The 15,519-nt window shown below is 41.3% G+C and overlaps 1 protein-coding gene across 3 annotated transcripts in view; it reads right to left on the bottom strand.

Moving 5' to 3' along the window:
• The window catches only part of KCNIP1 (potassium voltage-gated channel interacting protein 1), a 620,696-nt gene extending 610,937 nt beyond the window's left edge, over positions 1 to 9,759 (bottom strand). For all 3 annotated transcript variants that reach the window (XM_090065221.1, XM_090065223.1, XM_090065224.1), the window contains exon 1: positions 9,343 to 9,759. In XM_090065221.1, coding sequence (XP_089921347.1) covers positions 9,343 to 9,403 — 61 coding nt within the window. In that variant the 5' untranslated portion in view covers positions 9,404 to 9,759. The remainder of the gene's footprint in view (positions 1 to 9,342) is intronic.
• Positions 9,760 to 15,519: the final 5,760 nt, after the last annotated feature.

Raw genomic sequence — 15,519 nt, 5'->3', positions numbered from 1 at the left:
GAGCCACCATGCCAGCCTGCCACTCCCGGCATCCACCATTCTTTTTAGGAGGGCAATGTAAATCTCATCAAAGTTCAGGAGCCTGCACCAGAATGTACACTCCTGGCAGCTCCTTTTCCACTTGCACATGACATCCTCAATGCACCAGGCACATCAGCCCACTAGCTGCTCCTCCACCATGGTGACCAGGCAGTCAGGAGTGTCCAATCCTGTCTGCTCTGTTGGTGGAGGCAACATATGTGAGGTGCACCAGCTGAGGGTGGGGGGGGGCATCAGTAGCAGTCTTAGGGGAGGGCAGACCAGGTGATGACCTGGGGCCTCACACTTTATAAAAATAAAAATTAATTACACTGAATATTTGTATTATCAATATTATATTAAGATACTTTCACTGCAGTTTAATGGATAGGGTAAAGTGAAAATGAAATCGAAAATGTCCAACTTGCTTATAGGTCAAAATTAAGCCTCTGTGGGGCCACAAATGATTCTCTTGCCCAGGGCCCCAACAATCCTAAGGCCACAACTGGGGTCATGAATGTACAGGTGCCGAGGGGCCATGGTAAGTTGGTTAGGCAGCCCCTGCCACAGGTGGTTACCACCCAAGCCCTCCATCCCCACCCCCTTTGCAGGGGCAGGAGGCCTGCTTGGTGCTTGCTACAGGCAGCCTAACCCTCCTGCTCTTCTTCCAAAGTTGGGCTGCTGCCATGGCTGCTTTGGGCAAACTCCCCCGCCTCCCCTCTTGCTCGCCAGGCAATTTGGTCCTGTAGTGCCAGGCTCATGCTGGCTGTGGTCAGGAGGCAAGGGGCTCCCACCTGGATGGGATGTAGAACTGATGATGCTCCTGCCTTCCCCCCAGTGGGCCTCTCCAGAATGGCCTGTGCCCCAAGCATGCCCCTGCTGAGAGTCCCCCGGGGCACTATGATGAGCTTTTTGAGTACACCAAGAGGTGTACAACCCACTATGTGCTGCTGCTGCTGATCATGGTGCCCCATGCACAACTGAGAACATGGTGCAGGGACCTGAACTTTGATGGTGCCCCAGGCAAGTCCGTGCTTCCCCACAATGTGTGCCACGGCCTGGAGGGGTACTTCTAGCTACACTACAAGTCCCTGACCCCTAAGCTAAGGAAGATATCACCACTGTCCATAGGTGGAGTGCAGAAGAAAAATTGGGGAGGGGGGGCTGAGTGTGTGCACATAGGTGCATGCACCCCTCCCCCCCAGGTAGAAGAGTCTGCGGGAGAAGGGAAGGGGGAAGGGAAAGAGCCAGGGGCGCAGGTCTGCAGCAGTGAGGCATGGACACAGGGAGCAGAGGCTGAGTCCAGCTGCGGCCTGCTCATGCCCCATGCAAAGATTGGGGGCCCACATGCCCCCCCATCCCTTGGCCCCCGTCACCATACCAGTTCTAGAGAAGCCTCTGGGCTGTACCGGGCTCGGAATTGGAGCCTGCTGCACTCGTGAGGCCACCCCTTCCCCTGCGTTTTGAGTATTAGGAATTTTCAGGCAAGAAGTATCTCGAGATACCATAAAGAAATGTGTGTTATACTATCATGAGACTGCTCCACAGAGATAATACCAGCAGTTCTCCGCTCCTGTGCAGTGCTGGGGCTAGGACTAGCAAATAGATGCTTGTCTGCAAGGAAACTGGTTCAAGACTCCAGTGCTGTAGGGAGGACAGGGACTGTTTTAGTCAATCACACAAACAGCTCCAGGCTGTCCAAGGAGTTCACACTGTATTATTACTATGCAGCTACTCAGGAAACTTTCTAACTCATAGTAATGCTTATCACGATTTAAATAAAACACGATCTAAGTGTAATGTGTGACAAGGCCCTTAGCTGAAAGATAGTGTTCTCTATTTAATGTGATTGCTCCTTGAGCAGATGATCTATTGTTTGACTATATGATGTGTTTCTAGCTAGCATGGACTACTGCACAGCTTATTGTATTTGTTTGGCGATAACTCAAACTAACATACCACTGAACTATCTAGACAGGCTTTTAAAATATTGGGAGCAATTATTAAGCTGTCACCCTACAAGCATGGCAGATGTACAAATTCTGAAAATGTATCCAAACTCACTAAGTAGTATTTTCAAGTAGACACACTGAATGCTGGTCTGAGTTGAGGCATTTCCAGTACTACAGTAAATAACAGTTCCTAGAAACTAGACCTGCATCAATAACAGATTTTATTTCAGTTTGCTTACTAAGCCAAATATAATACTGAAAAGAAAATAATAATATAACAATGAAAATTACCAAATAAAAAAAAAAGACCATCCCCGCCCCCCCCCGCAAACCCATTAGTAAATCAAAAAGTCAAAAAGATTGATTTTGGTTTGGGTGAAGCCCAGTGTTATATCCCAGAGAAGAGTGTTTTATTTAATATGTGAGGGTCTATTCATTTTTAATAAAAACGGAAAGTTACAAATAAAGTTATGTTTATTTTTTAATGCTAAAACATTTCCTATATATAAAACTTTTTTATGGTGTTTTTTCCCCCAATTGAAACCATTTACTTAAATCAGCCTGAGTTCCTCAAGTGTTTTATTGAGCTGTATCAACCAAACCCACAGAAAATGAAACAGTGACAAAGATGAGGCAACCTGGGGTAAACAGTCCCAAAGGAGACTTGCTTGACAGAAGGGCAGAACCTCTGCAAACTTCCATACTCAAGCTGCGACGTAGGTGGACTGGTCCAGACCTGCAGGCTCTGGACCTCCAACTGCCTGTCAAGCAACCTACACAGGTACTATCAGAGCACCACTAAAACTGAACAGTCTCTAGCAAAGCGCTGACTCTGACAAGCAGGCAAAATTTAAACGGCAAAATATTTTTCCACCCTATTTCTGAGCTACACGACCTAAATCATAGGGTGAAATACTATTCATGCAATTTCCCTGGTATTTTTGTTAAAAAGACCACAAATTCCAGTGTGCAGCCACACCTGCCTCTATTATGTACTATCAGAATGGGTACCCTGAGCCTTCAGTACACTAGGGCATACAGCTGCCACTTGAGATACAACAGTGGGTGACAACAGAAAAGACTAGAGAGTAAAATAGGCTGCTGGTATGTTTTATTGGTTCCAAAGAACTGGCCTTCATTCCAGTAACTAAGAGAGCTTCCTGCAATATCGCTCCTGCAGTATCCCTACTGTTTAGGCTGGGATTCTGTGTTGGGTTCCAGGGAGTAAAGAACTTTCTCCGCCGCACCTTCCAGCTTCAAGTAAAATTGCCATTCCCATTGCAGCATGTGTGTTGCCCAAGGCCAAGTCTTTAGCATGCTTGTGTTCACCTACTATTCCGGCAGGCTATCAAGACTTCCTTGAGGAAACAGTTTCTTTCGCTGGCAAACCTGAACAGAATTTCAAGCGACAAAGACCTGTCTTTAGCCCCAGGGTCGAAGAATTTCAAAGGTCTGTTGCAAACAGGAGAGATGCTACAGATTCTCAAAAAATCTCCAAAGTCTTATATAATGGAAAGTATTAGGCAACACAAACAATGAGCCAGCTCCCCTTTAGTACCTTTACAAATGTAGAATTTCCTTCAGAAAGCTCCTTAAGCTTGGGAAACCCAAAGATTGAATGTTGTCCACTGACTGGTTTAAAGTCTGGTATCTGAAGGCGTCGGTGCATGACACTCCAAAGTGTGCTAAATGCTTTACTGGTGTCGGTGTTGGCACGCCTTGGTGGCATACTGCGCATTAATTCCAGCTGCTGCAGAAAATTTGGTGGCCTAACGCGCCTTAAATGACTTGGGGCACAGCAAATTAAAACTCGTTCAAAGTGGAGCAAAGCACCAGACTCCATACAGCTCTGCTGCTCTGCAGGCAGCCTAGCAGCAGCCTGGGACAGCAACTCCACCCAAGAAAAGCTGCAAGCCTGATCTTTTATTCCTCCCCCAACCCCCCTGAAGCCTGCCTGAGCTGCGTGGGGGCCTGGTGCTTCCATCTGCAGCTGTGGTGCCCCCTGGGACAGCCCGAGTCAGTTGCCTGTGTTCAGGTGCCGCCAGGGGAGGGAGGTCACCGCTGCCGCAGTGAGAAACACCAGCCCCCACCGCAGCCCAGGGACCACTCTGTCTGCCGGCAGCTCATCCTCCCCTCCCCACTGGAAAGGCAGGTAGGTCACTGGGGTATGTGCACAACACGGGGGTTTAATCACCTCTGAATTGAAGAGGTATTTTTTAAAACCCACTGCTTTAATTTAGGGGCCCTGTTTCATCTACACATGCCCCAAGGCACCATAGATCCAGAAAAAGGATCTTTCCCCCCGACATTTGAAGAGGTAGAATCAGCACTTTCCAGTGCTGGAAACAGAGAATTCACATCCAGCCCCAGAAAAAAAAAAAAATCAGAATAAATGATTAATTTCAAAGTCATGATATTTTTATGAAGAGAAGCAATTCAAGCAATTTTTAGTTTTTTATGGCTTCCTCCCTGCTTTTTACAGATGGTCTCACAGCAAATACTGTACCCAAATGCATAGTTAGAGGCACAGAAGGGTCAACCAACAAATATGACCTTTTAAAACATTTCTAAGTCCTGTAACTTTCCTGTAATACGTGTGGAAACTATCAAATTATTTGCTGTAAAGGCTCCATACTGCAGTCAACTGAGATAGCATATATAAGTATTTCCAAGCTTAAAACTATTATGAGCAACAGAACCAACTCATGATAGCAAGATATAATATTTGGAAAAAACAGTGAATGTAAATAACAAATTTTGTGTAAGTTAGTAGTGTAAAATTCTCAAATACATGTTCCTTTTACAAAACAAACAAAAGCAACACTATTCATTTAAATTGAGTTGCTTTGTAATAGCAGAAACAAAATTTAGCATTGGGGCCAATAATTTTGGCTAACACCAACAATTCAGGGCCTGAGAAAGGAAAAACTGCTTAGAATATGTGAGTCTGTACTTTATTTATGCACCAGTGTGAAAACACCAGGAGGGGGAAATTCAGCAGACTGTTAGACTAAGAGCTCCCGACCAATCTTTCTGTTATACTGTATCTGACTTTGCTACAGATGGAAGTGTCAACACTCCTAGTGCATGCTACACAATGAGTGATTGCTAAAATTTCATGTGGCACTTAGGAGAAAAGTAGTCAAAATGAAAAATCCACCCCATTTTAACAACCTGTTAGGCTGACTAATAATGTAACAAGAATGAAAAGTGTTGATTCCAGCCACAAACTTCGGCATGATTTGCTGGATAGTAAAAGCACGAAGAATCTTAGTAAGCAAGTGTGCTATGCTCTGCTAATTGTTAAAAACTGATGGAGATTGAGTGCCTCAAACTCCATTTTTAAACTAGGTTATAAATTATATTTTATGCTTACTTAGAATTTGATATTAAACTACACAATCAGCCTGACAGGCTAGGTTCAGGAAGGTGACTAACTGAAATATATCTATTTTCTTTCTTTGCATTTACTTACTAAGTGGACTTTAGGCTATAGTTTCAAAAGATCTTAGCATTTCCAGACTAGCTCCTACCCATCAGGTGCACTGCAGATGTTTTACCAATAACTACATCTCAGCTGATACTGAAGAGCCAGCAGGCAAGCAGGTCTCCAGAAGTAGGGCAATGACACTAATTCAGAGGCATGAGCTTTCATAAGCAATAACCTGCTTGGAATAAACTAGAAGAAAACAGTGGTTCTAAATATAAGGAAATTTAAATACAACAGATGGGAGAGGGGAGATGAGAGAAGGGAAGGTGGGTTGAACAGGTCAATAGGAATTAACAAAACAATTAACCCATTAAGGGAATAAGGGCTATAACAGCTAGTCTAGGTATAATGTGAGATAAGAATCTGTAGTCTCTGCTGAGACGATACTTAACACAATCTGGTTCGTAGATGATTTCTTGTTCCACAGTTTTGCAACAAGTTGTTTTTTGAAGTTTTTTTCTTTGTTTGAGAAGATACTCTGAGGCCAGTGATGGGCTGTCCAAGGAGAATAATGTTCTGTCACAGGCTTTTGTATATTTTTGGAACTGATGTTGATTTGTATCTATTCTCTCATGTAGGTGCTATCCTGCCCTGCCTCCTGACTGATTTTAGGCTAACAGGTAGCTATCTCATGCTTACAGAAGAGAGGGAAAGTAGAGGACAGCTGCTAGTACTGTTCTATGACCTTTCCATTCACCCAAAATTCTAGTGCAGGAAAACCCTTCAGTCCTTATGATTCTTTAATATACAGTCGAATGGCCTTTGACATCTACTTTATCAAAAACTGGGGGTTTTTTTTATTTTATTCAGGGAATTAAAAAAAGGTAAAACTACCCATTTAACAGATCACTTTGTTTGCTTCCAAACAACAGAATCTGCACAATGTAGAGCACACTGCCTCAAGGTGCTGTTGAGGAAAATGGTATAAGTTTAACAGACCAATTCCAGACAAATATGTGAACAGGAAAGGCTTCTACAGATACAAGAATAAAAATCAAAGATCTATTGACTATTATGTTCAGGACACCAGTTGATTATCTGCTTAGGTGAAATATCTGAGTATATTTTATTAAGGCTGTTGTGTTTGGGTTAGGAGGAGAGTAGAAAGAATCATACGAACTTCTTAAACAAGCAACACTGGTTACTCTTGGAGTAAAGGTACCATGGTTGATGGGGCACTGGTGTCTACTTAATACAGTTCCTTTTCTAATACTTATTTTTATTGATTCAGACTCTCCATTTTCATTAAAGCACTGAATTAAATCTGTTTCTTGTAAACACTGTTATGAACATTGTTACTGACTGCAACTGGAAAAGCCCAGCTAATACACAGATAATTTCATCTGTCTACACAGTGAACTATACTAATGTATGTGGTGCTGCAGAGTCTCAATAGGATGAATTGGGTATTAATACTAAGTGAGATTTACTCCTACTGTGGGGTCAAAATCAGGGATCAATTTAATCCAGGTTGCCAAAATAACTATAGATTTACTGATGATAAGAATCTTTAAGTAAGACCTTTAGCACAGTTTATCTGTTTTTTTTAAATATTGTCTATGAATCATTATAACAAAAAATTCATTTAGGCAAGACACATATCTTCATTTCTGCAATAGAAAAGGTTATTTAGTGGTCTCCAGACTACTTTAAAAGGATACAAGGCGGCAGAGATCATGTTCTTGCAGGTATTTAAATACAAAATTGCAACCATCATTATGGCTGTTTCTTATAGTTCTAAAAGGCAGTATGGAAAGCCCAAGATGTATAACCTTCTCCCTGCTCCTGCCTCAAACAGCTCTGGATCAAGCCAGACCATTTACTGGAACAAATCCTCCATTTTACTGTAGCTCTCCTGAGACTAGTAGAGATAAGAATTTGGCCCACAGACTTGGAGGCAGTTAGGAATGTGTACAAAACTGGTACATGCATCTTCTCATTGTGAAAAGCTGAAGAGTCTCCTAGTTTGTGGTCAGCCTAAAGCACACCAGGTGGCACAAAAGTGAGACTTGTAAACATCCCTGTATCATTTCAACTTCTTGTATTCCCCAGTGAGCTAGGGAAGCCTTTGGCTGCAGGTTTGGTAGTATTTTTGAATGGACTGTCCAGTAGGTTGTGCTCAGAATTGATTGCTCGTCTGCAATGTTCTTTACCTGAAGCTGAGTGACGCCCAGAAAGGTGTGAAATTCTATGCAGCCTTTGAAAATGTCAAAGAAAAATCAAAGGAATTATTTCCAGCCTGTTCCTTACAACCGAGTGCCCTGCTAACCAGCAACAGTTAAAGGAGAACATGTTGGTGCCAACAGGAGATAGCTCTGAGAAAGGAAGTTTTGATGCATATAGATGAATGATAACTGCCAGCAAGCATCAATAAAATTGAATTCTGCTGTAAATGTTCAAATATGTAAGCAAGCACTGGGTGTTTATTGGTGGTAAATTCAAACAATAAACAATTACTAGCCATCCACTAGAGGAAAGCTAATCACAAGCCAGTGTGGTATGGAACACATAAATCCAATCACAAATGATGTATATTTAGATGCAAATGGAGTGCAGCTTTCAGAATCCTGCCAAGTGGCTTAGATTTTCTTTGGTGTTGTAAAGGTTGGCATGGCCAGCATCCTTTTGGGTACATCTGTACCTTGTAATGTCTAAACACATGGGCTCCAAAGGCTTAACATGAGATTCATTGCGTAGATACTATATATATTATGGGTACGTTACAAATGACAAAGAAACATTAAATACAACCCATATAATAAAAGTGAAGTTTGACCTGGTCTAAGCAACCATTTAGCTAGACTGTATCATTTTTTTTTTCAAATTGTATATTTGTTTGCAAACTTAACGTGATCCATTACCCTGTATCAGCCCCTGTAGAATGATAGCTTGAAAACACCAGCTTGATTTGTTCTGATGTGGTAATTTAGTTTTTAAAAATTGTCCATGATCAAAGCTGGAAAATGCTATGTTAATTTTCAAATACACATGCTTCAAATCTAGTGGGGCAGAGATGGACTTTTAACTGCAAGTGGCTCTAAAAGGAAAGTTTTGGAGTTTTTAAATAATATACATGATATATTTGGCAGTCCTGCCCCCAAATACCTTCAACTTTGTACTAAGCAGTACTGTGGAATTTTTTAGTTAACCCCATTTAAAAAAAATGGAGCACAGGTTGAACAAATAAGAGACCCTATCAACACTACAGACTTCCTAAAAATAAACCAAACAACCCCCCCTCCCGCCCCCCCTGGAAATAAACCACCAAAATAGAAAAAAAATCACCATGGTAAATCAAAGACTCATGTATCGGAGGATGAAAAATCCCTCTTTCCTGCTTTGAGCCTCTCGCTCTTTTCTTCCTCATGAAAAATCATTTGTTCTCTGGATAATTACCCTAAAGCATACTATGGCAGGATTTCATAGGAGCTGTTAGATGATTAAGAATACTACATTTCTCTCTGACAATACTTCCTTTTTTTTTTAAAGGAGCCACAAGGCAGCTACAAGAATTTGCCATATGTGTACATTTTACTCTCTCCCCAGTAGATTTACAAAGCATGCAATCTGGGAGTAAACAGGGCTCTCCTGCAAGTGCTGTGCATGTGAAACTGCTGAGTTCTCCTCTCTACACATGTTTGTGTGAAGGATTACAACACTTCAGAAGATATTTCAACCCCCCAAATCCTAGGAACAAATCTCATGCCCATAAAACCTCTCCAACACACACACTGTTCTCCCCTCTCCTATAAATTATACCTCACAGTAATACTGATGGGTTAGTTGTAAGTGACACGTCTGCCCCCCTATCCAACTCCCCCAAATCCTATCTAAGCAAATACACAGAAGAGGCAGAAAAAAAAGCAAAGAGGAAATTCTTACCTTTCGAAGGTCTTCTTTGTTTGGTTTGTAGAGAAGAGAATGTACCCATTACTGCACCCATTTCAAAAGCTACTTGTGAGTTTTGGGGGGTTTTGTTTGGGTTCCTCCCCCCACCCCTCAATGAACCAAAATCTATTTGGAATATCTACTAGAAAAAGGAGGAGGGAAAAAGCAAAGCACTGCAGCTCAGCATTCAGCAAGCGTTAAGCTTTGAGATTTTTTTCAGTCAACACACATGCACTGACTCACAGCCGGCTGCACTGTTATTATTCAAAACAGCTCCCCATCAAAATTTAAATGCTAGGTAGATTCCCTCAGACCAGAGCTGGCAGCAGATGCATCAAAATATTTACTGGAGCACAGCCACATAAACACACAAGCTAATTCTTCCTCTCGTTCCCTTATGGCTCCAACCAGCAGCCTGTAGGTCTACAGAGAAAGCATCAATGCATCTCTTCTAGTGCATACTAAACTACAGTTCTGTAGGCATGGTGAGGGTCTCCGGGGAATGCTAGGGACTTGGGCTGAGTACCAATCATGAATGAATGAAAATCTGCTCAGTGGAAAATTATAGTGAACTAGCCATCAAAGTCGCTGCTGTGTGGAATACATGTTCCTGTCGATTAATAGTGTCTTACTAAAAAAGAAAAATAGCACTCTCTCAAACTCTTCTCAGGCACAGGATCCAGGGGAAAGAAACAAGCACAAGGTGGGGGGAAAGCTGATAGTAGATTTCATCATGCTGCTCTCCTTACACTTTCTCACATTCCAGATGCATGGAAAATGAAATCACTGATAACCTAATTTCACACAACTAGTTTGTATGTGGGGGTGGGAGTGAGAGAGAGGTTAAGACACGGGAAAGAGACTCATACAGTTGGCATATAAGAAACCCACAATATTGAAAATAATAAACTGAAGTATTATTTGTTTCACCTACTGGAAAAACCTGCCAGTAGTTGATATTGTACTTGATAGTTTGTTAAGTCTCTTGCTACATTTGCACTGACCATGGGGAAATGGAGTGGTTAGGTAAATAAAGATAGGTGTCAAAACCAGAATTAATTTGCTACTTGCACAAGGTGACTTAAAGTAAAACCAGGTAAATGCAAATACTGAATTTCTACAAAGAAGTGCATTCTAACACTGGAGACTAAAGTATTCTGTCCCAACAGGTTTCCCTGTAAGTTTTGAATGCAGATTTCAAATTCAAACCTCAGTGCACCAGGAAAAATCACAGCTACTATCAAATCATTTATGCTGGAGATAAAGCACCTGGAGAGCTAACATTCATGCATTGCCTATTCTGCATTTCTTCCATGCCCATTAATATTCATGTGTATATTGGTGAACAGCTCACATTTAAATCCCAAATGAAAGTGCATAAGTCACAAATGGTGAATATAGATTTTTCATTATTTATAATTCAAGTGTCCTATTTGAAATAGGACCGTTTGAGCTTTTTTTGATGAACATAGTTTTAGAGCTTAGATGATGCTTAGAAACTGTGATGCTGACTAAAAGCATTTCCCCATTTTCAAGGGGCCAGAAGTGTCTGTGTTTGGGATATGCAGATGTTAACTTGAAAAGAACCTAATATCAGTTAGAACTGGGCTCCGTTCTGGCAAGTTGTCTCCCAGTTGAAATACTGGAATGGAGAGCACATGTCATCTAGTAGACTAACACTGAACTTCTGGACTACTCCTGAGGAATATATTACTCTGGAAAGGGCAGAGACCATTTTCAGCTGCCCTCCTAAGGTATGGAGAACTTTCATTCAATTATTACACTGGTGTTATTTAAATATTAAATGTTACCTATTTTCATGTTATTTAAATGGATATAAAATGCCTATTTATATGGGAAAAATCCAAGACATATATAGTCACATGTTCATAATCTCTGTCTGCTATGGAGGGTGATAGTGATCTTCTGCAGCTACTGTATGCAGCACTCTCTGAGGTAAAAAAGATCTCAATCCAATAAAAGTTATATGCATACCAGAACTAGTAATTTTTATATAGGAAGTCATGGTGTACTGCGTTTGAATAGACTTTTCTTCTACCAGAGGTGCTCTACAAACCTTGGTGGCAGTCCTCATCAGAAACATGCTTTCACATACACTACAGGAGGAGTAATACATACAGAAACAGGTAGAGAATAGAAATTTCCCTGTATCCTAATAGGCACTGTACTTCATTGACTGAAGAGCATGTGGCAACAGTGCCTGGGGAGCGCTCATGGTGCTGGCTTTCACTTCATTCCCAGCTGCTTCTCCAGGTCTCAAGAATCTTTATAGGAAATGAGGAGGGGGCCAGATTAACTGCCTGTATTGCAAGTTATTTCAACTCAAGAAAAGGTAACTGGAGCTTTTTTGGAGAGAAGCCAAGGTGAGTGTTCTTAGGAAGAGAAGAGAGAATGACACAAATTCAGCTGAAAAGAGGGCCCACCAGTAAATAATCAGGTAGGTACACAGGGGAAATTCATCAGAGAAGAGGGAGGCAAATTGAAGGGGAAAAAGTTTGTGATTAAAAGATTATGTTTAGGAGATTGTGTTATTCAAAGAAGTACAAATATTTACAAGATTCAAGACAATTAGCAATAAATCAATAATTTACTGATATCATAAGCAGCTGCTGCTGTTGCTACAGACTTCTTTGCATTCCCTCCCCTACCTCAGTCACAGTGTTATCAAGGTGTGGTTTACACAATGAAAAAGTGAGAGGCTGTTAAGTTGTGGCTACTGAAAAGCAGTGGGCAACTGCTCCTCTCATCTTCCACACATGAAACTACCCATCAGTCCACACAATGACTCATCCATTATGAAAGATGTTACAAATTTAAGTGCTCTAAAGTGAATAGATTGAACTAATTATGAAGAGATGCCACACTGAAAACCAACTGGAAATTAACTTCTTCAGAATTCTTCCTGACACTTACTGGATTTGGTCCAGAAGGAAAGATCAGACAGACAGCCTGGTCTGTCTCTCTCTCTGTGGGGAAAGTTTACAGAAGGGGGTCTTGGGAGATAATATGCCAATTCCTGTAAATGTACCATTGAAAGAAGGTAGTGGGAAGCATAAGGGAGACAGACCTCCCATGTTCTTCTTTCTTTGACTCAAGAAAATAAGAACTTTCTCTTTGGAAGTTAAGAAATTGATATTTATGAATTTTTACGAAACTGTGACAACAAACCCACAGAGCAGGGGGAGCCAGGTAATGTACGCACCTGGTGCATGCGTTCCCCAGTTACATGATACACTCTGTAAGAACTGTGGCAAGATACAGTCCTACTTCTATAGGAATAGGCATTTTAGAACAAGTTCCCAGCTCAGTTAATAAGGAACAATATAATTCACAAGAATCTAAAATCAGGATCTCAGGAACACATGGACAAAACAGTAATGAACTGGCAGGCATGTTTGCTTAGATGAATATCCTAATTTACCAATCCAAAAGAGAATTATTTACTCGAGAATTATTTACTCAAGATTTACAATGCTGATGTTCACATCAACAGCCTATACAGGTGTAGTGGTAGCATACATTCTAAGGATGTCCAGTGAAGAGAAGTTTGAAACCCTAACTGGTAATGAACTTGAAAAATTTAATTAAAATGGTTTCTAAGCTACCATCCTATAGGGGATATGCAATCAAAAGATCAAAAATACTTCAGGGAAAGTGGATGATGTATTTCAGTGAACCTGGCTGCAGCCAACTGGGATATGCTTATTTGCATACATACTGTGCTTTAATTGATAGGCATTGTTCCAGTCCTTAGGAACGATTGCTTCCTCAGTGTATGTTCCAAGCCTGTGCACTTCTTTACTAGACTCTGTTACTGTTTCCATATACAATTCTGCAGCACATATTTAGTCTTTAAATCCATGGTTGCTTTCTAGCTGGATGTTTGGGAAAAGGCCAACCTTTGCTTTAGCTTGAGCTGGAACCCTTTACTACGCAGCAAGCAGTCATGCAAGAAAACTTGACTACTGATAGTCCAAGTTCCTCTTCTCAGCTCCCTCAAATGGCCAGACAAGTTCTCTCATTACTGACCAAGAAGAAATCCTTGACTACTTCAGGACAAAGAACAGTGCAATATGCCTCTAGATATGTGTACAAAAACACAGAAATCTGAATATAGCTTTGCTGTGGGCATGGCCTTAACTCAGGCTAAGCTAAATGGAGCACTGGGACCAGAGTTTCAGTCATGGAGGCCAGATGTGTTTTCAAGATACTCCTCTCCCCAGAGGTCAGTACTAGCTCATTAAATACTAGCCTACAAGTTAATAAAGCATCAAAATGGTACTATACAATAATAACATTTGACTTAATTTCACCAAAGGTATTGAGTATTTGCATAGAAGAGCACAAACAGAACCTACAATAACTACCTCATCTATAGAGATCCCTTGTAAAGCAGACCAAAATTGTTAAACTTGGTTGATGACAGTGATGTATTCTACTTTTTGGTGTGTTGATATACATTTAGGTGGGCAAACCTATTTTGTTGTCTACTGTGTATTTTCAGCATCAGAGCTGAGAAGCACAGACTGCTGGTGGGTTTTGCTTCTCCTCACATACTACAGTGTTTGGAAGGAATCCTCCTTCCAACTGTGACTCCATTTCAGGATGGTATTCTGTGAGTAGTTCACTCTCCAAACTTCCAAATGTAGGTCCTCACATAAAGGGTGAATGATGATGTCTTCCAGGCATCCTGTTGCTGCTGCTCTTCTCTATGTATATATGGTGGTACAGCTCACTGATGGTAAGTTAGAAACCTGGTAAGAAATAGGCAATGAACCAAACTGACATAATTAGCATCAATATAGAAATGCCAGTGGCACTGACTTCAGTTGCATCCCCTGAACTGCATCTTCATCGGTTGCTGAGAAACAGAAAGCATCAACGATGGTACAACTACCACTCTGCTCTGTGGTACAAGCCCCTAGCTAAGAACTGCCTCCAGTCACTGTGACAATCTGGGCCTCCCTATCAGCACAGCTGTAGCTGCTTCAAGTATACTTCAGGCATGAAAGATGTAGGGAAAGAGACATAAATTCTGCATCCACTGGCAGAGAGACTAGCAGACTGTGCCTGAGGTGACAGTCCCTTTGGCAGATGCTGCCAATGATTCACTGCGACTGCCCCTAGGCCTTTGCCCTCTCTTTTCTTCCCCTTTGATTTAAAAAAAAAAATTTCAGACATGGAAAGAAGTGAATGCCTTGAAAAATAAAAAACAGGGAGAGGAAAATTGGCTCTCTTTTAAGCACAAGAGGTTTTGTTGCTTAGCAAATTTTTAACAAATTGTTTTCTTAGACTCTGCACCAGTTAATTTTTCTCTTAAGGCCATGAATGAATGAGTCAGGGATGTGAAAATGGATGCTTTGGGAAACGGGAACTATGTAGCTTCAGAATTCACTGCTTGTTTTAGTGAGGAGTTGTGCATAAAGCATCAGTGACATGATATGACCCTCAGTCTGAAGTCTGTGTGTTTTATTTCATCAGACAGACCTACCACAGAATTGTTTTTCAACTCTATCCTGGAGGAGCCCATTCCTAGAGAGTAAGTGGCTAGAGAAAGAAAACTACAGGCCAAAGCAGTTGGCCAAGAATAGACCTCACTTTAGAGTCAGATCCCCAAGGAGTGGAAAGGAGGTAATCAGCTTTAGCTCTCTGCTACGAAATGTAGTCTTCACTCACAATGAGGCTATTGTAGGGTAGCCAGAATCCATTTTACATTTGGTATTTCCAATTCTGAAAAAATAGCTCCTAAGTTTATTCACAATAAACATGCAGCTGATAACAAGGGTAAGGTTGAGCTGCAGTCAAGCAAGTGCTATTCCAGGAGCTCCCCCCCTCCACCATGACTGGCAGTAGAAAGCAGAACACATTTATCTAAAAAATATCATCGATCTATTGTAAAAAGGAGCTGCAAAACTTCACACCCCAAAGTTGTCTCCACCCAGCTTTCTTTTGCATTTACTGAAACTGACAAAAAAGGCGGAACGTAGTTTTCTGCCCAATTAAAGTTTTTCACACAACCACATTTCCATCTATTGGCGTTTCACTATGTCTGGGAGGCTGTCCCACTCAAAGGTAACCATACATCTTCAAAAGGTAACCTTTTCCTTATCTCTGTTCTTTTAATGACCTCCACCCTGAATATTTAGTTTG

This window comes from Crocodylus siamensis, chromosome 10, assembly GCF_052110815.1.
Source record: "Crocodylus siamensis isolate JL-2025a chromosome 10, ASM5211081v1, whole genome shotgun sequence".
Lineage (NCBI taxonomy): Eukaryota > Metazoa > Chordata > Crocodylia > Crocodylidae > Crocodylus > Crocodylus siamensis.
This window is presented reverse-complemented; position numbering and strand designations above follow the sequence as displayed.